The sequence below is a fragment of the Chlorocebus sabaeus genome, chromosome 1 (genome assembly GCF_047675955.1).
Source record: "Chlorocebus sabaeus isolate Y175 chromosome 1, mChlSab1.0.hap1, whole genome shotgun sequence".
NCBI classification, from domain to species: Eukaryota; Metazoa; Chordata; class Mammalia; order Primates; family Cercopithecidae; genus Chlorocebus; species Chlorocebus sabaeus.
Genome location: NC_132904.1, coordinates 101372586 through 101396669, shown reverse-complemented (window position 1 = coordinate 101396669; position 24084 = coordinate 101372586). Strand labels below are relative to the sequence as shown.

At 37.5% G+C, this 24084-nt stretch overlaps 1 protein-coding gene across 3 annotated transcripts; it reads left to right on the top strand.

The window, feature by feature from the left end:
- Positions 1-8575: 8575 nt before the first annotated feature.
- LOC103248368 (caspase-12) lies at positions 8576-23904 on the top strand. Of its 3 annotated transcripts, none has more exons than XM_073020690.1 (11): positions 8576-8673; positions 9776-10027; positions 11612-11677; positions 11846-11923; positions 16532-16626; positions 17023-17196; positions 18108-18342; positions 18924-19073; positions 22535-22644; positions 23034-23153; positions 23747-23775. In XM_073020690.1, exons 1-10 carry the CDS (start codon positions 8667-8669, stop codon positions 23130-23132), a joined length of 1266 nt encoding a protein of 421 aa, XP_072876791.1. In that variant the 5' UTR covers positions 8576-8666; the 3' UTR covers positions 23133-23153; positions 23747-23775. The 3 variants fall into 3 exon arrangements, with proteins under 3 accessions (XP_072876791.1, XP_072876796.1, XP_072876800.1); XM_073020695.1 differs by lacking the exon at positions 23747-23775 and adding an exon at positions 23407-23513; XM_073020699.1 differs by lacking the exon at positions 23034-23153 and having other exon boundaries at positions 23747-23904.
- The last annotated feature ends 180 nt before the right edge of the window (positions 23905-24084 follow it).

Genomic DNA, 24084 nt, shown 5'->3' with positions numbered 1-24084 from the left:
AAGAATGAGACACTTTCTTTTGAATATATACTGCATAAGAGGATTCCTATATTAAATGATAGTCCAGTTTTTTTTCTCTATCTCTTTAATTTTCCATTTTAGGTGTATATTTATGTGTATACACATAGCATATTTGAGGCTGACATGAGACATTTTGATACAGGCATGCAACACATAATAGTTACATCATGAAAAGTGAGGCATCTATATCCTCAAGTATTGGTGTTTCGTATTACAAATAATTCAGTTATGCTCTTTTAGTTATTTTTAAATGTACAATTAAATTATTATTGACTTTAGTCATCCCGTTTTGCCAGCAAATACTAGGTCTTAATCCTTCTTTTTAACAGTTTTTGGAGGAATTAACCCTCCCCAATTCCCCTGCACCCCACACTACACTTCCTAGCCTCTGGTAACCATTCTTCTTCTCTGTATTTCACTGAGTTCAATTATTTTAATGTTTAGTTCCTACAAATAAGTAAGAACATATGATCTTGTCTTTCTGTGCCTCACATATTTTACTTAACCTAATGACTTCCAGTTCTATCCATGTTGTTGCCAAAGACAGAATTTCATTCTTTTTTTTGTGGCTGAATAGTATTCCACTATTTCTTTATTTTAGGTACCACATTTTCTTTATTCATTTATCTGTTCATGAACACTTAGTTGGCTTCCAAATCTCGGCTATTGTGAATAGTGCTGCAATATTCATAGGAATGCAGACATCTCTTTGATATACTGATTTCCTTTCTTTTGAGTATATGCCCAGCAATGGAATTGCTAGATCATATGGTAGCTCTATTTTTAGTTTTCTGAAGAACTTCCAAACTGTTCTTTATAGTGATTGCACTAACTTACATTATCCCCAACAGTGTATGAGGGTTTCCTTTTTCCAAATCCTAGCTAGCACTTGTTATTCCCTATTAGATAAAAGCCATTTTAGCTAACATGAGATAGTATCTTATTGTAGTTGCGATTTGCATTTCTCTAATGTTGTGCACCTTTTCATATACCTGTTTGCCATTTATATGTATTCTTTTGAGAAATGTCTATTCAGATCTTTTGCCCATTTTTAAATCAAATTATTAAAATTTTATCCTATAGAGTTGTTTGAGCTCCTTATATATTCTGGTTTGTAATCCCTTGTCAGATGAATAGTTTGCAAATTGTTTTGCCCATTCTGTGGGTTTTGTCTTTACTTTGTTGATTGTTTCCTTTGCTGTGCAGAAGGTATTTAACTTGATATAATTCCATTTGTCCATTTTTGCTTTGGTTGCCCATGCTTTCTGAGTGTTACTCAAAAACTCTTTGCCCAGTCCAAAGGACTGGAGAGTTTCTCCATTTTTTTGTTACAGTTCCGTAGTTTGAGGTCTTTGATTTAGGCCTTTGATTCATTTTGATTTGATTTTTGTATGTGGCAAGAGTTGGGGGTCTGGGTTCATTCTTTTTCATATAGATATCTAGTTTTATTTTTCAGCACCGTTTATTGAAGAGACTGTCCTCTCACCAATGTATGAATGTTCTTGGCACCATTGTCAAAAATGAGTTCACTGTGGATGTATGAATTTATCTCTGCGTTTTGTAACCTGTTATATTTACGTGTCTGTTTTTACACCAGTACTATGACATTTTGATAACTACAGTTCTGTAGTGTAATTTAAAGTCAGGTATTGTGATTCCTACAGTTTTGTTCTTTTTGCTTAGGATGGCTTTGGCTATTTCAGGTCTTTTGTGGTTTCATATACATTTTAGAATTTTTCTTTTTTATTCTGTGAAGAATGTCAATGGTATCTTGGTAAGGGCTGCATTGAATCTGGAGATTGCTTTGGGTAGTATGAACAAGTTAACAATATTGATTCTTCCAACCCACAAACAAGGAATTTTTAAATTTTTTTTTCACATCCTCTTTAATTTCTTGCATTGATGTTTTATAGTTTTCATTGTAAGGGTCTTCTACTTCTTTGGTTAATGTAATGTCTAGGTATTTAATTTTATTTGTAGCTGTCGTAAATGAAATTTTTAAATTTCTTTTTCAGATTGCTTACCATTGGCCGATAGAAACGTTACCAATTTTTGTATATTGATTTTTGTATCCTGCAATCTTACTGAATTTGCCTATTGGCTATAATAGATTTTTTGGTGGAGTCCTCAGGTTTTTCCAAATATAAGAACATATAATATGGAAACAATGATAATTTGACATTTTCCCCTCCAATCTGGATGCGCTTTATTTCTTTATCTTGTCTGATTGCTATGCCTAGAACTTCCAACACTATGCTGAATAACAGTGTTGAAAGTGGGCCCCCTTGCCATGTTTTTGATCTTAGAGAAGAGGCTTTCAGTTTTTCCCGCTCAGTATAATACTATGTTTGGGTCTGTTGTATACGGTTTTTATTATTCTGAAGTATTTCTTCTCTACCTGGTTTTTTGAGAATTTTCATGATGATGGCATTTTTAATCTTGTCAAATGATTTTTCAGGATCAATTGAAATGATTATATGGTTTTTGTTCTTTTTTCTGTTGATACAATGTATTACAATAAATTGATTTGCATATGTTGAAGCATTTTTTAATCCCTATGATAAATCTTACTTGGTCATGAGGAATAATTTTTTAATGTGTTGTTGAATTTGCTAGTATTTTCATCAATATTCATCAATCATATTGGCCAATAGTTTTCTTTCTTTTTTTATGTATCTTGGTTTGGTTTTAGTATCAGAGTAATATTGTACTTGTAGAGTGAGTTTGGAAGTGTTTTTTGCTTCTCTGGCAGTTCTGTTTTAAGTTCTTTTTTATTTTTCCAAGCTATTTTAAGTTCTGAGGTACATGTGCAGGATGTTCACATTTGTTACAGAGGAAATGGTGGTTTCCTGCTGAGATCAACCCATCACCTAGGTATTAAGTCCAGCATCCACTAGCTATTCTTCCTGATGCTTTCCCTTCCCCTGAGCCCCTCACAAGCCTCAATGTGTCTTGTTTCCCTCCCTGTTGTCCATGTGTTCTTATTGTTCATATTCCACTTATAAGTGAGAAGATGCACTTTTTGGTTGGTTGTTCCTGTGTTAGTTTGCTGAGGATAATGGCTTCCAGCTCCATCCATGTCCATGTCCCTGCAAAGAACATGATCTCATTCCTGTTTAGGGCTGATTAGTATTCCATGGTGTATATGTACCACCTTTTCTTTATCCATTCCATTATTGATGGGCATTTGGGTTGATTCCATGTGTTTGCTAGTATGAATAGTGCTGCAATGAACATTGCTTGCATGTATCTTTATAATAGAATGATTTATATTTCTTTGGATACAAAAATCTCCAAACTACTTTCCACAGTGGCTGAACCAATTTATGTTCCCAACAACAATGTATAGGCATTCGTTATCTATCTATCTATCTATCTATCTATCTATCTATCTATCTATCTATTTATGTTTGTGATGGAGTCTGACTCTCTCACACAGGCTGTAATGCAGTGATACAATCTTGGCTCACTGCAATCTCTGTCTCCCAGGTTCAAGTGATTATCCTGCCTCAGCCTCCCAAGTAGCTGGGGCTACAGGCATGTGTCACCACTCCTGGCTACATTTTATATTTTTAGTAGAGATGGAGTTTCACCATGTTGGCCAGGCTGGTCTCGAACTCCTGACTTCAAGTGATCCACCTGCCTCAGCCTCTCAAAGTGCTGGGATTACAGGCATGAGCCATCATGCTGGATAGCATTCCTTTTTCTTCACAACCTTGCCACCATTCATTCTGTTTTGACTTTTATTTTCACAAAAATTATGAGAGGAGTAAACACTTCCCACTTTACTTTATGAGACTAATATTTCCTTGATATCAGAACCAGATGAAAATATCACATGTAAAGAATAGTATGGACGATTACTGGGTATATATACCCAGAGGAATATAAATCATTCTATTATGAAGATACATTACATGCATGCTACCAAATTTTGTATATTGGAAGATATGCTTCTTTTCCTATTTGGACGCCTTTTGTTTCCTTCTGTTGTCTGATCACTCTGGCTAGAACTTCCAGCTCTACGTAGAATAGTTGTAGTGAGAGAAGCCATCCTTGTCTTGTGCTGGTTTTCAAGAGGAATGCTTCCACCTTTTGCCCATTCACTATGATCGTCTATGAATTTGGTTATGAGTTTGTCATAGAGGGCTATTTTTGAATCTTACTTTAAGTTTTGGGGTACATGTGCAGTACGTGCAGTTTTGTTACATAGGTATACATGCGCCTGGTGGTTTGCTGTACCTATTGACTTGTCTTCTATGTTCCCTCCCTTTCCCCTCCACCCCCCAAAAGGCCTTGGTGTGTGTTGTTCCCCACCCTGTGTTCATTCATGTGTTCTCATTGTTCCACTTCCACTTTTGATTGAGAACATGAAGTGTTTGGTTTTCTGTTCCTGTTTTTGTTTGCTGAGGGTAATGACCTTCAGCTTCTTCCATGTAAAGGGCATGATCTCACTCCTTTTAATGGCTGCATAGTATTCCATGGAGTATATGTACCACATTTTCTTTATCCACTCTATCATTGCTGAACACTTGGGTTGGTTCCATGACTTTGCTATCATATATAGTACTGCAATAAACATATGTGTGCATATGTCTTTAGAGTAGATTGATTTATATTCATTTGGGTATATACCCCATAATGGGATTGCCTGGTTGAATGGTATTTCTGGCTCCAGATCCTTGAGGAATTACCATGCTGCCCTCTACAATTGTTGAACTAATTTACATTCCCACTGGAAAAGCGTTCCTATTTCTCCACAGCCTCACCAGCATCTATTGTTTCTTGACTTTTTAATAATCGCCTTTCTGACTGGCATGAAATTGTATCTCATTGTGGTTTTGATTTGCATTTCTCTAATGATCAGTGATGTTGAGTTTTTTTTTTTTTTCATGTTTGTTGTCTGTATAAATGTCTTCTTTTGAGAAGGGTCTGTTTATATTTTTTGCTCACTTTTTACTGGGGTTGTTTGTTTGTTTCCTTGTAAATTCGTGTAAGTTCCTTGTAAATTCTGGATATTAGACCTTTGTCAGGTGGGTAGATTGCAAAAATGTTCTCCAATTCTGTAGTTTGCCTGCTCACTCTGATGATAGTTTCTGTTGCTGTGCAGAAGCTCTTTAGTGTAATTAGATCCCATTTGTCAATTTTGGCTTCTGTTGCAAATGTTTTTGGCTTTTTCACCATGAAGTCTTTGCCCATGTCTATGTCCTGAATGGCATTGCCTAGGTTTTCTTCTAAGGTTTTTATTGTTTTGGGTTTTACATTTAAGCCTTTAATCCATATTGAGTTAATTTTTGTATGAAGGGTAAGGGATAGGTCCAATTTCAGTTTTCTGCATATGGCTAGCCAGTTTTCCCAGCACCATTTAGTGAACAGGAGATCTTTTCCCCATTCCTTGTGTTTGTCAGGTTTGTAAAAGGTCAGATTGTTGTAGATGTGTAGGGTTATTTCTTAGGTCTCTGTTCTGTTACATTGGTCTATATATCTTTATGGTATGAGTATCATGCTGTTTTGGTTACTGTAGTCTTGTAGGATAGTTTGAATTCAGGTAGCATGATTCTTCCAGCTTTGTTCTTTTGCTTAAGATTGTCTTGGCTAGCCAGGGTCTTCTTTGATTCCACATGAAATTAAAGTAGTTTTTTTCTAATTCTGTGAAGAATGTCAATGGTAGTTTGATGGAAATTGCACTTAATCTATAAATTACATTTTTGTTGTTGTTTTTTACCCCCTGGAAAAACAGGAGCTGAAACGTAGAACGGGTTATGGATTTAGAGTCTTTAGAGTTGATTCCTAAGACCTGAACTGGCTAATAGCACCATTTTTTCCCTTAATAAACCATTTTCTGGGCTTTCTCCTTTAGGAACACAGATATAAATTACAGCAGGTACCTGACTTCAAAGAATTTAGAACTCAGCAGGAGAGATGGGGAGAAGAAAGACAGTTATGACAGTGGCAGCATGATGTGCAAAGGGGATCTTTTTTTCTCAAATACCAGAGCTTACTATTGAAAAATCCATGAAGAGAATCTGCATATTTGTACCTTTAGCTAAGGGAATTGAGAAATACTAAGTAAATTTTTATTAAACCCTTGATCCCTAATAGCTCACAGTCTCCTTGAGAAGGCATGACAGTCAACAAACATAGAAGTATTAGCAGGCAGAACATACAACTCTGAGGAAACACTACAGTGTACTGAATGCAAAATTATGCACCTGCATCACCTGCATTGTGCCAGGAAAAAGAGTTTAGGGTCAAATCAGTCACTCAGTGCTGTGAAGATTTTGAAGGACTGGAAGAACAACCAGTTCGGTTGCAATCATGAGTCTTTACTAATCCTAAACTCAAAAGAGGTAAGGTGAATTTCAGATCTCTTGAAAACTTTCAGAGTTCAACACCTCACTGTCTTTTACTTGCTCCTTTTACTAATTATTCTTCTGGACATATCTCTTTTGTACAATCACACATTAATTCTACTACAGCTTGAGATTGCTTCTACAATCAGTCTTTTTTCAGGGAATATCAAAACGCAGAGGTAAAGTTTCACTCTTTGTAAAAATTAAATATTATGGCCATATTAGGTAGCTAAAGGAAAGCATGCCATGGAGTAGAGCACTATCTCCACCAGAGATACAAGATAAAGAGGAATTCTGGAGGTAGATGGGGGTGACTGTTATGATATTATGAATATATTTAGTATCACCAAACACTACATGTAAAAATGTTAAGATGGTCAATTTGGGAGTATGTATTTTTACTACGATAGGAAATTGGGAAAAAATGGTGCAGAGGTGAGAAGAGATGGAGTAAATTGTACCTGGGAAACTCTGATCAACTTACCCAGAGGAGAATTAAGCTACTATGAAAATTGATGAAAGAAGAAGTGTGAGTTAAGTTATTATATTTCAAAATGAATCAAGGAAATAATTGGAAATCACACTATTATCAAATATTAGATAGAATAGGAGAAAGAACTGGCAGTGTGAATGAGCTACATTTCATTTTTCATATGAGACAGATAGCATTGTTTGTAATCTTTATATCATGAAATAGATCAAACAGGCATTATTGGTTGTTCCAAAGATTGTCATTAAAAAGTAAGGCAAATAACTTAGAGAAATTACACCTCGTCAGTGGGACCAAAGATAAAAATCATAAAAATCTGATTTTTATTGCAGTCTTTTCTGTACTACTGACAAAACTTTTTAAAATTATAATCTATCCACATTTTAAATAGTATACAGCCATCAAAAATCAGATAGTGTTTGATGTGTTGAGTTTTTTAAATGTTTGTCACATATTGTGGAAGTTAAATTAAGCAAATTATCAGCAATATAATTTAAAGATACTGCCACTATAGAAAAAAAATCTGCAGGTGATTATGTGTCTGTTGGTTATCTAGTGTTGAGTATCAAAATGCCCTGAAATACAGTGGCTTCACACAAGAAGCATTTATTATTGTTACAAGGTGGCCGGTCAGCTGAATGTTTCTTTTCATCACTGCTGGGATTGTGTCTGAGACCATCTGTGTGTTAGGGTAGGCATCTCTGCTGACAAGGCTGGGATATCTCATAGGTTGGGAAAACACCTGGCTGGAGGCTGGTCTAGGATGGCCTTGGCTGAGATGACTGGGCTCTTCTCCACACGAGGTCTCTATTCAGCTAGCAATCTAGACCAGGCTCATCCTCATTTAGCTTCAGGTGTTCAAGAGGGAGAAGGGCACAAGGATTTGTAAAACTCAGGCTGGAAACTCCATCAGATCGCTCTGCGGCATCATGTTGGCCAAAACCTAGTCATAAGGTTAGTTCACAATTAAAGTGAAGGCCAAAAATGCTAGGAGGCCAATGATTAGAGGCATGAATAAAATCAGTGTCATATTAAGTGTTTTATAAAATTATAGAAAAAATTACACACAAAGATGCAAGCTACGCATGTAACTGTGGTTACATTGTCAAGTGACATTAAGGAACGTAGATGATCTTTTTCCATTTTATAAACTTTTCTTGTTTGATTTTAATGGCACACATATATCTATTTCAAAAATAAGTGAGTCTCTTGTTCATTTATTGAACGAAAATACATTAATCTCATAAATAAACAACATCCCAATTTAAAAGTGAGTGGATCTGGAAAGAGAAGATAAGAGATAACTTATGTGGGTTTTTCAAACAGTAAAGGGAGTATCACCATTTGCCAGTCCTCAGTCAACCTCTTTCTTTTACCTTCCAGAATCACACTTCCGGGGTTGAGGAAGTATCAATGAAGCAAAGACTCCTGACCATTTCCAGGCTGATGGCAGCAGAGAGACAAATGGAGGTTTAATTTGATTTATTAACGGGCTAAAAATAGATGAGAAAAAACAGAATGCAGAGACGTGTTCTCGTGCAAGTGTGCATGCTTTCATTCTGATCACTTTGTTATATCAAATACAAAAAACACCTTCTGCTTTCTCTTTTCCAAAAGAAAGCCATTATACATATATGAGATCAGGAGTCTAATTGTATCTTGGCAAAGAGAAAGAGAATTTGAGGACCTGTAGTTTTCCATTTAGGGTGGTATCAACAAGCTGGTCCACTCAGAGGAGAGCAAGCCTGTTGAAATTGCTTTCACTTTCGTAGCTTTTTCCTTTCCAGGGAGCAGTAGCAGCCATGGCTGGTAAGTGGCTTCAGTTTTTCTGTTGTTTATGGTTGTACTTTGAGAACACTATAGTTCAAGGGAAAGAAGAATGCAGAGTGGAGAGGGTTCTCCCAAAACCTAATTATTTTACTCTGGGTGTAGCGGGAGATATGTGAGCTTGGTCACAGCACTAAAAATGCAAACCAAGTGTCTTCATGAATATGTTACAACGTCTCAAATAAAAGAGAAATGTAGACACATCTGGATCTCTGTTCTTAAACTTTTCCTTTGATTTTTAGACTCTTCTTTTAACTCATACTGACCTGCAGTTCTCACCCATTTTATAAGTGTTGTTACGGTGAGGGTGAGAAGCCAGACGGTTGAACAGGGTAACTTGCATTTCCTCCATATTTCTACTCTCTGTGTGAACTTTCAAATACAGCAGCAAATGGGTCAGCTACAATATGTACTCTCAGTCTCGGCATGCCGAGCTTCCCTGTCAGCCTTGATAAAGGAAACAAAAAAGGTGTTATTTTACAGATGAATGCATTTATGTTTTACTGCTGCACATATTGAATATAATGTCTTTTCAAACTAGTTTTTCAAACTAGTTATTGATAAAAGTGAAAGAAAATGAAGAGATTATAGGAGATGCAAAGACTAAACTGAGTCAGCTGTCACTAAGTTCCTTAGCGAATTCACTTTGCTTCTCTGAATCTATTTCACCATCTATGGAAATGGAGAGAGGTGAACAAGACAGGAGCTTCTCCACGTGTGGTCCTTGCACCAGAGGTTTTGGCATCACCTGAGAAACTGTTAGAAGGGAAAATTCATGGGCCCATTCTCACCTATGAAATGAAAATGGTTCGGACTAGGGTGCAGGAAGCGCTGCTTACTAAGCTTTCTAGGTGATTCTTATGCACATTAATATTTGGGAACCACTACCCTAGAATAGGCTAACTAAAGTTCTGTCTATATCTGAGATTCTATCATTCTCACAGATAAGAAACCATCCAAAGATGATCTGGTCCACATGGTGAAGTTGCTGGCCAGGAACGTTCTATATGGCATTTTTGATGACTTGATGGAGAATGGGCTATCTAAAGTTCTGCCTGTATCTAAGATTCTGTCATTCTCACAGATAAGAAACCATCCAAAGAGGATCCAGTCAACATGGTGAAGTTGCTGGCCAGGAACGTTCTAGATGGCATTTTTGATGACTTGATGGAAAACAATGTGTTAAATACGGAAGAGTTACGCAGTCTAGGAAAAGGTTTGAACTTCATGGTGAACAACGCTGGAAACCTAGTTGATAATATCACTGAGAAAGCGCAAATGGCAGGCAAAATACTTAAGGACCGCCTATTGAGTCACCCAAAACAGCTGAGTTTAGGTGAGTATTGTCGTACTAAGAGCTAGTAACTCCTTCTTTCTCTACTGTTCTTATTCAGTTTTTGTCTTCTTTACTTTTCCCTTCTCCAAGTGGAGAATAAACTATCCCCATCTTAGCACCTTCTTCACCTTTTTTTTTTTTTTTTTTTAATTGAGATGGAGTCTCACTTTGTTGCCCAGGCGGGAGTGCAGTGGTGCAATCTTGACTCACTGCAACCTCCACCTCCCTGGTTAGAGCAGTTCTCCTGCCTCATCCTCCTTAGTAGCTGAATTTACAGGCACCCTACACCATGCCTGGCTAATTGGTTTTGTTTTGTTTTGTGTTTAGTTGAGATGGGGTTTCACCATGTTGTCCAGACTGGTCTAAAACTGTTGATCTCAGGTGATCCTCCTGTCTCAGCCTCCGAAAGTGCTGGGATTGCAGGCATGAGGCAACAGGCCCGGCCTCCTGTCTATCATATTTAATGCCACATAATACTCTGATTAACCCCAATTACTTTTACACTGCTGTTTACTTTTTCTTTAACAATCCTCACCCTCATCACTCCCTTCAGTTTACTGATTCATTATAGTATTATGTCTCCCTCTGCTGAAATGTAACCCCCACCATGTGGGGGATCTTTGTCTGCCCTGTTCATGAACATATCCTAAATACATAGAAATGATACCTGACACATAACAGGTGCTCAATAAATATTTGTTAAATATGCATATGGTGCTGGAGACATTATTAAAGGCTGATAGCCTTTAGCTATTCTGGGATACTCTGGTTTCACAATGTGGACTTTAGTGTCATTCCCAGATACAGAATGTACAATAGGGGATATCCATTATCTTTTGCTTAACTGTGGCTTTGCCCCGGAAAGAAATGTCTGGAAATCTAGATTTCTATTCAAGGAAGTAATAGAGAATTCATGGGTTGGTGGGGTACAGACGTTTCTTTCTCTGTGTAGCACGGGTTGTTGCACTTTTGCTTTGAAAGATAATGAATATTTTAATCTTTCTGGACCATGTGGCCTCTGTCATGACTCAAATCATCTATTGCAGCTCACAAACAGCGTAGACCATAAGTACATGATGGGTGTGTTGATGTGTGTCCCAATACAATTTTATTTATAAAAATGGGTGTTGGGCTGAATCTGACCCACAGGCTGTGGTTTGCTGATTCCTATTCCAGACTGTAATATATAAATGAATATATTCCCAATTCTTGGACATGCATCTGGAATTATTTTTGTTGTAGATAATTTTTATACATAGATGTACTTTTCTTTGCTCAGAATGAACAATGCCGTTGCATAAAAACTTTGATTAAAGATTTTGATTATTCATTGAATTCTATAAGCAGACAGATAACAAGCTCCCCTTTGTTTGATAGAAACTCGGCCTCCCTTTACACTCGGCTGAAGGCTACATTCCTCTAGAACAAACTTGTTGCTTAGTGAATGGGCCAAATCTTCATGCTTCATAGAGTAGCCCCATGCTAGCATAGTTATCTACTCATTAGTGAAAGGGAAAGAATGTAAAGTGTGTAAGTTCTTGAAACTTAGTTCTGCGAACAAATCTGTTTTTTATATTGTTTCAGAATATCAACGTGAGATTGAGGACCAGGAACCTGAAGAAAGCTCTGCATCATCTTCTTCTTCCACAGGTAACGGCCTCCAAATGCCAGATTCCAAAAGAAAACTCTTGGGCCTCTATTGTGAGAAGGTATCCCAGTAAAGACCTGGGAAACCTGTGTTCTCAGTCAATTTTCATCCTTGGAAATGGCTTTCAGAGTAGAGCACTGATCCTAAACCTTTTCTTCATTCTACTGCAGAATCTGAAGAAGAAAATGAAGAAAGCAAAGATGAAGAAAGAGCTGCATCAGCTCATTCAATGGCTGTTCCTCCAACAGGTAAACTGCCACCAAAAAAGTGGTTCATGGGAACCCTCAGGCGTCGTTTGGGGGTAAGATAGCCTTAGAATGAGCCCTATATTACAGAGGAAACACCACTGCATTGAGGTTCAGACAACATAGTTATTTCTCACCTCCTGTTGTAACAAGGTGTCTCAAAAGCAAGATGAGCACCTACATCCCTGCTCTTCAATTCTCCTCAGAACCCAGAAATGAAAGTGAAAGTGAAGAAACTGAGCAGAATGCTGTATTGGTCCAAGCATCAGCTCTAACAATGACATGTGATATCTATCCATGGACATATAATGACGTTATTTGAGATAAAGCAGACTTTTTAAAGGTCTTATGGGGTAGTGCAAAGAGAACTGGAATAAAAGCTAAGAACATTGTATATGCTGAGCCCACCACTACCACTGACTATGTGCTTTGATGTAAATATCCCCACCTTTCTGACACTCACATTTTTAAATGGAATTCATCACATCTTTAAAAAATGTGTAAAACTACAGATATACAAGAAACTATTAACTGCAGAAAACAGAATAAGGAAATGGTTAAGAAAAGCACATAAAAAATAATAAAAACTGCATATGAGTCACACATTCTATGCAGTCACCAAGGAAACTGATCAATTATCGAGCTACATTAAAGAATTGTAGTGTCTAGAACGACACGATGAGCATAAATGATAGTATTGTCTTCCGAGTGCCATATTTTCAAAAGTTCTGAACAAACTTAAAAAGGAATAAAAACTTTTCAACCTTTTATCATGGTTTTATCCACTCAGTATATATTAATTGAAAACCTACTGCATGCTGTCTAGTACTGTGTGTATAGCAGTAACCGAGATAAACAAAGCTCCTGCTCTCATGGAGTTTACAATGTAGTGAAGTAGGTATATAAAAGGCATGTAAATAATAAATGGTGTGATTTCAGAGAATGCATAAAATAAAGGAGGATTAGGTCACAGAAAGAGGTGGTTGTGTGTGTGTGTGTGTGTGTGTGTGTGTACGTCGTGTGTGTGTCAGCCAGGGTTGGTCAAGGGAAGACCAGTGAGCCAGGGTGTTTGCTCAGTCATGACCTCTCCTCAGAGGAGGCATTTCAGTACATACATGAGCTGTGGGGAAGGAGCTGTGCCAAACTCTGAAACACAAGTGTTCTCTAGAAAGAGGAAACAGGAGCAAGGACCCTGAGACAGTAACGCTCTTGTTGTGTAAGAGGGTCACAGCCAATCTGACTGCAGAGTAGGAAATTAGGGGTAGTGTAAGTGGAACTATTAAAGATTCATGCCAGGAATTTTATTTGCAACAGAAAACATTGCAGGGTTTTTTTGTTTGTTTGTTTCTTTTTTAGGACAACTGTATATTACTAGTTGACGATCCTTACAAATTCCAGGAGTGTTGCATAGCCTCTGTTCTTCCTAGCCATCTATTACAGTTAACACCCATTCCTAAAATAAGTGCTTAAACTTACATAAGTTTATCTTAGTTTACATAAAATAGTTGACATTAAAAAGCAAAAGCAATATAAATATAATAAATTGACCTCTCTGTGTAAGAATTTGGTACTCCCTTTAACCAAAATGTAAATAAGGTGTTTCTAACTGAGGGTTTTTTAACAGCAACCCTCAAAGTGAAAGACAGCTGTTAATCTCCCACTTTTCTCTCTCCATTTCTTTCATTTCCCCTTTCTTACTATCTGTTTCATTTTCTTTCCATTGAATTCTTTTTCTTGTTCCTCTGTTTTTCCCTCTTCTCTTTTTTTCCTCTCTTTTTCTCCTTCCTTTCATTTACTTCACTCTGTACTCTCAATTCTTCCTTTAATCTTCCTGCCCATGTTGAAATCATTACATACTAATAGAGCCAAGTAAATTGCAACTGCAAGGACATGACCTAATGTCACAGCAGAAAAATGATAAATGATGCATCTTACCTTCATTTACATTACTTAGAAGTTGTTAAACGAGGAGTGATAGGATAAGCATCCCATCAAAAAGGTCAGTTGAAAGCGGTTGAAATATTTCAGTTAGAAAGACAATAGCTTTTAGACTGACTTTACGGCAATAGAATTGATGAAAAGTTGTTAAATTTGAGACCTAGTGTTACGGGGGGGTCCTTGTTCCCAGAGGTCCCAAGAGCAGCGGACCACTTCCAAGATGGTGGCGAGCCTCGTGTTCGCTGACCTGGGGTTCTTGGCCTCACAGATTCCAAGGAAAGGAATCTTGGGCCATGCGGTGAGTGTTATAGCTCTATTAGAAGCCATGGTCATGGAAGAGAACTGTGGAACCCGGCGACTAGTGCTCAGCTCAATTAGGATGAACCCAGGCACTTAGCTGTGCAGGAACAATGGCAAGCCTTTAGCCCCATCGGGAATGGCAATGGGTGCCTTGCTGGATCAGGAGCACAGCAGACAACCTGCTGGATCCAGAGGGATGGAAGTCAGTGACGCGTCTGCAACAGGGGCAAACAGCAGTGGCGGACGGCGAGTGAAGAAAGCTCAGCTTGAGCTGTAACAAAACACGGACCAAAAGAGAGTGCAGTTGCAAGATCTAATAGAGTGAAAACAGAGCTCCCATATAAGGGGAGGAGATCCAAAGTGGGTTGACGTTGCAGGCTCGAATGCCTGGGTTTATATCCTGATCCTTGTCCCTCCTGCTGTGCTCTCAGGCAATAGATGATTGGCTATTTCTTTACCTCCTGTTTTTGACTAATTAGCATTTTAGTGAGCTCTTTGATTGGTCGGGTGTGGGCTAAGTTGCAAGCCCCATGTTTAAAGGTGGATGTGGTCACCTTCCCAGCTAGGCTTGGGGATTCTTAGTCAGCCTAGGAAATCCAGCTAGTCCTGTCTCTCACTAGTTTGGGCAGCAGAATCAATGGAAACTGACGAATGAATTGGATATGGGATGTGAAAGAAAAGAAATAACTAATAATGACTAGGTTTTTGCTTGGCAACTGGGGTGAATGATGCCATTTACTGAGTCAGAGAAAACAGGTGTGCAGGAGACACAGATTTGAAGGAGTGCACAATATCAAGAGTCCTGTTTTGAATGTTTGGTTTGGAACACGTGTTACCTCCAATGGCAGATGTTGAATAGGCAAATGGATGGGCTCACAGAGAAATCTGGACTGGGAAAAATCTGGAGATTCATCAGCATGTAGATAGTATTTAAGAGATTGAGACTGGAAGATGCCACCTGGGAAAGAGCATTGACAGAGAATAACAGAGTGTCTGGCATAGAAAAACACAACTTTTGGAGACATTGTGGGAGAGGAAGAACCAACAACTAAGACAGACAGATTTAGGAAGAATGGCTGGAAAATGCAGCATTCAGAAGCCTAGAGAATGTTTTCTAAGAAAGAGTATATTTTCAACCATGGCATGCTAAGAAATCAACAAATGATCAGTGGTAGTTTTGATAATAAGTATTTTATTTAAGGATTGAGGAAACAGGAAGGCTTTTTTTTAAAAGAAAAAAGTAAACCTTTAAAGATATTAAGGCATGCTGATGCCAATGGGCATAAGTCTGTAGGAAAAGAGAAAGAGATTGATGACATAGAACCTGAGGCAGAATAAATACCTGATAAAAACCCTTGTGGGTAGGAGGGGATGGAATTCAGAACTCAGGTAGGGGCAGTGACCTTTGATAGGAGGAAGGACACATGTTTTATGCAGTAAAAGAGAAAGTAGAAGAGGTGAGCAGAGATGTAAGTAAATTGATGGATTTGATGGTTAAAAGGGGAAATATTTCTTATGCAAAACCATGATAAGATATAGGTTTGTTGCCCTAAGGGAACAAAGAACCAGGGGAGACCTTGTAGCTATTTTCAAGTATTTGAGGACAACTATTCACTAACAAAATTTATAAACTAGCAATCCTTCCAGATACAATTCTATATACTGGAAATACAAATATAAAATTCGACTTCTCTATCCTAATTAAGGTTATAGTAAGTAAACACAATTAAAGTATAATGCAATAGTTGTTTATGTTGAGGGTATTTTCATGTAAGAATGAAAAAATAGGGAAAGACATATTGGTCGTGGAAGAATTCATGGGCTTTTACAGGGAAATGAATTAAATGTTTTCTGTATGATTCTGAGGTGGGAAATACATATCAATACCTAGAAGGTACACATTTTATTATATACATAAGAGTTTAAGAATGCCTTGGAATGTTTTGGGTTCCATGAAAGGGGAGATGTCTCAGAGAATGGTAATAATAAAGAAAGGATATTTCAAGTGACATTCAAATATCTGAGTAGTGATTCCACTAGGCTAAATGAACATTAAACTTCCTTCCAAATCTTAGTTGCTGTATTTATATAATGCAAATGTGTTGGGTCTGAAAGATTAGTCCATGCCATGAGCACTAACGAAAACACCGAAATTTATAACGAGGCAGTAAGAAGCAGAAAGAAAATAGGGATGTACTCAATATTTTTGTTATAGGCATTTTAAATATGAAGCAATTTTCTCATTTTGTAAAACTTTTTCATGGACTGGCAGCAAGCAGCTTTGAGGAATGAGAGCCTAGCAAAAGGGTTTGCAGGGTTGCAAGGCAGCAGACATTACTGCTTAATGAGCTACACAATTTTTTTCTCTTTCAGCTCCTCTGGAAATCCAGGGTGCCCAACCCAGTGGCAGGATAAAGCTTTGCCCTCATGCTCATTTCCATGAACTGAAGACGAAAAGGGCAGATGAGGTGATATGCTTTGAAATAGGGAGACACAAGATTACTCATTCAGACAAGACACTGGGGACTTACTGGGATGCTTTAACTCTCATCACAAAGGCCTTAAGATCAGGAAATGATCTAACTGATTGGTCTTCACATTACATTTTCTATTTCTTCAATCTCACTTTGGGACACAGTCTCAACTCCTCTCCACCACCTAACTGAAGCCAACTTCGTACAGTGAACACTTGCACCTCGTACATGCTTCCAGTCTGGTTTTCTGCCTCTTTCCTCACGACGGTGTATTTTCATGCAGAAACTTTTTGTCACTTGCTCTATATTTACATTGGACTGTTGCATATGAACTTTGGAGGCAAAAAGGAAAAGGCCTGGGGAAAGTCATTCTGTGTGTATTAATTACAGATATATCCAGTGATGGAGAAAGAGGGCCGAACACGCCTGGCCCTCATCATCTGCAACAAAGAATTCCACTATCTTCTTAATCGAAATGGTTCTGAACTTGACCTTTTGGGGATGCAAGATCTACTTGAAAACCTTGGATACTCAGTGGTTATAGAAGAGAATCTCACAGCTCAGGTGATGGCTCCAGAGAGCAGAACAAGCTTTCCATTTTTTTTTCTTTTTTCCTTTAGATAGTTTTCAACCTCTTAATTGGTAGCTATAAGAGCAAGATGTATGATATTATAGGAATTATATTTTCTCCAGAATAGGATCCCGTGGATTTCAGCCTTCTCTAATGCACCATCTATAACATGTACGTGTGTGTGTGTGTGTGTGTGATTAGATAAATTCTATGTAGCAGAGTTTTAGTGAAAATATTAGGTCTTTCTGATGTTCACAATCTGGGAGACTACTAGATGGTCTGGTTAAGACAAAAGCCCCACACCCTGCCATGCTGCCATGTCTGATTTCTCCAGAATTAGCTTGTGAGATTTTTAAAATGTTCATAGCAAGTGTCTAAATGTAAAAGCAGGTATAGGTGAAAAAAATCACACACACACACAAATATATAATGAAAAGGTTGTGATTCTAGCTCTGTTTTGCATGACCTTAGACCATTTTAAACTAACTTTCTGCAGCTCCATAGTGAAGGAATTTCATATTTTTAATACTTGTCAATTTTATCTTTTAAAATAAAAACTTACAAGAACACCATTGTTAAACAGATTATAGCAAAGTGGCCCTGTTGGTGTCTTGTCATCTCATTTGGCCTTCATTTTATTCCATCTCCCAGCATCTTCAGAAACCTAAGGTTTTACTGAAAACCACTGGGCAAGATACTACATAAAAACCCTACTAACTTTAATATTCTATACAGTTAAATTTTCTAGTTTTATGTCAGAACACTATTTATCTTACAATCCCATTCAGTCTAAACCATCTGATTCCTTACTACTGGCTCATTTTTGTGAACCCCACCTGCTATTTGAGTACAAACTGCACACATGTGGAGACTTCCTCGATAGTGACTCAAGGGTCTCTTTCAGGAAATGGAAACAGCCCTAAGGCAGTTTGCTGCTCGCCCAGAGCACCAGTCCTCGGACAGCACATTCCTGGTGTTCATGTCACATGGCATCCTGAATGGAATCTGTGGAACTAAGCACTGGGATCAAGAGCCAGATGTTCTTCACGATGACACCATCTTCGAAATTTTCAACAACCGTAACTGCCGGAGTCTGAGAGACAAACCCAAGGTCATCATCATGCAAGCCTGCCGAGGCAGTGAGTCTCCAGTTAGAAAGCTATAAATCTTGATTTTGAGACCCCCGGGAGTGGCTGTGCACTTTTAAAATTAGCCTGGTGTTTATACTTCATTTTCCTAGGGATGGGCAAGAGGAACAACATTTCAGTACTATTCCTAGGTCCAGTGCACTTCGAAATTGTATTAAGTCCATATCGTTTTTTTAAAGAAACTATAAGTAGAATAATTAGAAACATCCCAATCATCTGGGACGATGTTGTCAACATGGTTATTCTAAACTCAAGTGGGCTCTGTTTTGTTCCCGGTAAGTGAGGCAGTATTTCTAGTAGTAAGGTACTTGCATTTTTAAGTAATGCCATGAGAAAATGTACTAAAGGAAAGGTATTATGGTAAAAGAGACAGTATCGTGTATGTGTATGTGTATGCATATGTGTATATGTGTGTATGTATATGCATATGTGTATGTGTGTGTACGTGTATGTGTATGTGCATGGGCATGTGTGTGCATATGTGTATGTGTATGCATATGTATTTGTGTTTGCATATGTATATGTGTATTTATAAATACCTTATGTTTCATAAGACATAATGTCTCTCCCAGGTGGTGCTGGGATTGTTTGGTTCACCACTGACAGTGGAAAAGCCAGTGCAGATACACATGGTCAGCTCTTGCAAAGTAACATCTGTAATGATGCTGTCACAAAGGCTCATGTGGAAAAGGACTTCATTGCTTTCAAATCTTCCACACCACGTAAGTGATTTCAGAGAGAATAGTTTCTAGATTTCTTTGTAGGTTGCTAGATAGTCGACTTGGCTATGATTATATCTTATCACTGATAAGAGCATTTCTTCTCTAATCACTAGGATATTTTAGGTGGAGAAAAGATTTAAAATGCTGAGACTTTCATAATTAGAAAGCTATAAATCTTGATTTGGGAAGAAACGTTCAAAGTTAACAGGACTTTGGAAGGACTTTGGTGAGCATCCAGACCTGGAATAATCTAACTACAAAAAGTGAGGTGTTATCTGATTTTGTTTTTTGAATGTAGCAATGGCAGAGAAAGGTATCATTTTCTCACAGTGTATCTCCACAGTCACTTACCAGCAATTAAAGAAGCCAACCACTGAAACCATTATGCTTGCTTCACACATCCCAGTAACTCTTGGCCTATTATTATTAATCTAGTTTCAGAAAACTAGTTAACATTTAAATGCCTAAATATTAACTAATTTTGGATAATGAAGTCAATGAATAAAAAATCAGTCCTTTGGCTGGAAAGTCACAATGCAATGTAAAAATAGAGAATATTCTTGACCACTCATGGTCAAAATTGCAGATCTCTTTAACAATCATCCACAATATTATTCTATCAATGATTTGGATAACAGGAGCAATTTTTAAATACTCCTTTGCACAGTTCACAGATCTAAATGCTCTAATTTATGGATTTCAAATTTTAATGAACATAGAAATCACTTGATTTCTTGTTCAGTAGTTTGCTTATGCAGTAGATTTCTTATTCAGTAAATCTGGGGTGGGGCCTGACTTTCTGCCTTTCTTAAAAGCTTTGTTGTGATTAGGGCTGTTGTTTGTGGCTGCATGTGAGAACTGAGGGGCTAGAGGACACTCTGAGTCCAGCCTGGGGAATAAACAACTAAAGTGGCTTCCCTTTGTCATGTATTCGAGTTTTCATAAGATTTTATTTGAAAAATAAGTTCTACACTTACAGCTGTTAAAGGAAGTTAAAGAGGTGTGTAAGGCCTGGTACAAATTCTGAAAGTATATTTAATTTATTTGGGGAAATACAATACAATATGCAAAATCCTTCCTTCCTTCCTTCCTTCCTTCCTTCCTTCCTTCCTTCCTTCCTTCCTTCCTTCCTTCCTTCTTTCCTTCCTTCCTTCCTTTTCTCTCCCTTCCTTCCTTCCTTCCTTCCTTCCTTTTTCTTTTTCCTTCTTTCTTGCTTTCTTCCTTTCTTTTTCTCACTTTCCCTTCCTCCTTTCCTCCCTCCCTCTTTTCCTTCCTTCCTTCCCTCCTTCCCTCCTCCTTCTCTCTTTCCTTCTTTCTTTCCTTCTTTCTTTCTTCTTTCTTTCTTTCTTTCTTTCTTTCTTTCTTTCTTTCTTTCTTTCTTTCTTTCTTTCTTTCTCTCCTTTCTTTCTTTCTTTCTTTTTTCTTTCTTTCTTTCTTTCTTTCTTTCTTTCTTTCTTTCTTTCTTTCTTTCTTTCTTTCTTTCTTTCTTTCTTTCTTTCTTTCTCTTCTTTCCTTTCTTTCTCTCCTTTCTTTCTTTCTTTCTTTCTTTCTTTCTTTCTTTCTTTCTTTCTTTCTTTCTTTCTTTCTTTCTTTCTTTCTTTCTTCTCTCTCTCTCTCTCTCTCTCTCTCTCTCTCTCTCTCTCTCTCTTTCTCTTTCTTTCTTATTTCTTTTGCATGTAATTTTGTGCTAGGCCTGGGCTCAGTGCAAGACATATGATGCACAATTAAAGCAGGTATGGTTACTGAACTTGATGGAGCTTATACCCAGAAAGGCAGGCACTTAACAAGAATAAATAATAATTGTTAACTCTGGTAAAAGCCTTAAAAAATATGTGTTCACATTTGAGAAATGAAGGAGTTAACAAATCTAGGGTAAGAGAGGAACTTTTTAGACAGGAAAGGCAGTGCGTATGGAGAACTTACAGACAAAAAAGAAGCTTAGGAGAGGGGGCTAGGCGGCTGGAACACAGCATCAGGAGAGATGCTAATACAGAGTCTGGAGAGTGAGGCAGGCCTGAAACACCTGAGGCCTTATATGGTCCTTCATACTAATAGTAATAGGAAACTCAACTAGGCTGTAAGCAGTTAAATGATAAGATCTTTGTTTTTGAAGATCATTCTGGAGGTTCAGTGTGGAATACATTATAGTACAGCAAGAGTCGATATATGAGGACAGGTTAAATGCTAGCACAACATATGAAGCCATAGATGATACTAATAGTCTTGGTATGTAATAAGTTCTTGTATCTAAGAAGCAATTAGTATACAAAAGTAATATGACTGACCACCCAGTGGTTTGGTGAAATATGGTAGGTGAAGAATAAAGTGTGATAGAAGTGACTCCAGCATGCAAGTAAATAGTGGGGCATTAGTTAAAATGGGAGTTTTGCAGGAAGTTTTGAGGTGCTTTGGCATATTTTGAGATGAAATGAAGAGTAGGGAGCTGCACAGTTGTATATTTCAGAGGAGAGATTTGCATGTGGGATAAAATTTTGAGAGATGCTGGTCTAAGGATAATATTTAATATCCTAAAAATGGATGAAATCATCTAAGAATTGAGAATTGCATAAGAGGAGACCTTGAAATGGAGGTTAAAATTACCCTAGAGTTCAATACTAGAGAAATAGGAACCAGTAAATTTGACTTGCAAAGTAGAATCAGAGAATAAGAAAGAACATAAGGAGTATGCGTTGCTAGATTTACCAACAAAGAATCTGTTGGAGTTCCAACAGTTTCTGATGTGAATGAAAGATCAGATCTAGGTAAGGGTTGATGAATGACTATTAGATTTAGTAACTTGGAGGTCATGGTGACCTTGGGGAAAGTCATTTGGCAAAGTTGATGTTAGGTGTAGCAAGGAGAAGCCTAATAGGAGTGAGCAGGATAAGGGAAATGGAATGGTGAATATAGACAGAATTGGAATTTTGACTTTAAAAAGTAAGGAGAAATCAGCAGCTGGCTGCAAGTAAAGCAGTAGTTAGAGAAGTATTGCCTTTTTTTTCTAAATTGTAGGAGTAGCTTGGTCATATTAAAATGGTAAACAGAAGCAGTCATTGAAAATATTTTTATACAACATAACAAAAAGTACACAAAAATATATAGTATGAAACAAGTCAGGATGAAGAAAGGGCCCAGAATCAAGGAATGTCAAGGCTGAATTATTTTTCTCTTATGTAGTTAGTGCTGAAAGGACTTACACTCTTTTCCACCACTTGCAAACCCAGAGGATATCACTTCAGTCTAGCCTACCAGAAAAGTCAAGGGGATTTACGAGTGAGGGTCCATGATGGCTTTTTCTGGGTCTGCCATGGAAGCTGGAGGTACCATCTTTATTTAGCATTGGTTTTCCTCTCTTCTCCGAAGAAACAAAATCAGATTTTGTCCCAAAGGTATTGCTCCAGGAATCTTCCCCATGTATAAAAGATCACATCCTCCAATATTTTGATGCCTTTTATTTGCAGATAATGTTTCTTGGAGGCATGAAATAAGTGGCTCTGTCTTCATTTCCCAAATTATCTACTACTTCAAAGAGTATTCTTGGAGTCATCATCTAGAAGAAATTTTTCGAAAGGTAGGGGTCTTCTTTTATTTTCAATGCTATGCCCCAGAAAATTTTGGAGAACCATTTGTGAATTTTTTTAGGAAATCCCAAAGCTCTTAATTCATCTTGACAATCCTTCCTGTATTCCAAGTTTATTCAAAGATGAGGTCTTCCAAAATGCTACATAGAACCAGTGTGGGTTTTCCCAATAACCTGACTGTGATAGATTTGCTTACCCAGGGAATTCTTTTTAGAGTAAGAATTCATTTGTGTATGTGCTATATCTAAGGAAAAGCTAAAAATACCTTCTGTTTACATTACCTAGCTATAGCCTTAATACACATTATGACTTTTCTCACTTCTGAAAGAGTCAGGTTTTCCTTTTAGAACATCTCTAAAGGCTTTCTTTACTACTTTAGGTTCAACGTTCATTTGAGACACCAAATGTAGTAACCCAGTTGCCCACCATTGAAAGACTATCCATGACACGATATTTCTATCTCTTTCCTGGGAATTAAAACTCATAAAAAGCAACTCAGGTAAATATATTCTAGAAGTGGATTTGGGTGCTCCCTGCTCATCTATTCAGAAAGTCTGGATAGAATGGAGAATAATGATGGCATGTCAGCTGCCCGCTAGTTATAGAGGAGGCTTGTGTTATTTTCCTTTTCTTAGTGACCCCCAGTGAAACCCTAGTTTTATATTACATCAGTCATAGCATAATGGTTGTGTAAGTAATGGTAGCCCAATAGCGGTCAGCTAGAAAATCCTTTATGTCTAATTTCTCTCAAGGAACTACTCAGCAAGTGGGGAATATTGGATTCTGACGTATGCGGAAAGTAAAGTCATTGGAAATGTGATGTATATCCAGTGTTTGTCTCTCTTCACCCAAAAGTCGCTTTTACTGCGCCATGTTCTCCTCTGTTTGTGATGAGGCTTTCCTGTACCATATGCTAGACTAGCTGCTAAATCTATGCTAAGGCAATGAGGCCCTAGTACAGATCTTCCCGTTTGGGGATGACAGGTCCGTAGCCCTTTTGTGAAGGTATTTCTCACAGTAGAGATTAGTTATATTTACATCTTACCTCTAATAGCCAGATTACTCATCTTCTCTTCTTCTACTTTTCTCTAGGAAAATGAAGGCATTATGGTGTCTATGAATCTGCTATGTGAAAAGGTCAATTTTTGATTAAGAATATTTTTGTATCAAACTGCTCGCTGTCCACCTTTTGCAAATACCAGGCTAAAATCAATCTCATATTTTTGCTAAATTAATGCTTAATAAATTTTTATTATAAAATTGTGCTTGTTTTCTCATTTTGTCATAAAATAAGTCATGCTTATAGGAGAAAAAATTAAGTATTAAAAATCACAAGAAAAAATTAATGAAGAAATAATCATTTTCAACCTTGTTAAAACTATTCACAAAAACTCAGGTTATTTTATATAGCCTATTTATTTTGAATACGC

What these genes read in the sequence shown, in the direction of transcription:
- LOC103248368 (XM_073020690.1), top strand. An exon ending in AATGGCTGTTCCTCCAACAG is followed by an intron (nt 11,924 to 16,531) that starts GTAAACTGCCAC and finishes TTTCTCTTTCAG; the next exon opens with CTCCTCTGGAAATCCAGGGT. An exon ending in CATGCAAGCCTGCCGAGGCA is followed by an intron (nt 18,343 to 18,923) that starts GTGAGTCTCCAG and finishes TGTCTCTCCCAG; the next exon opens with GTGGTGCTGGGATTGTTTGG.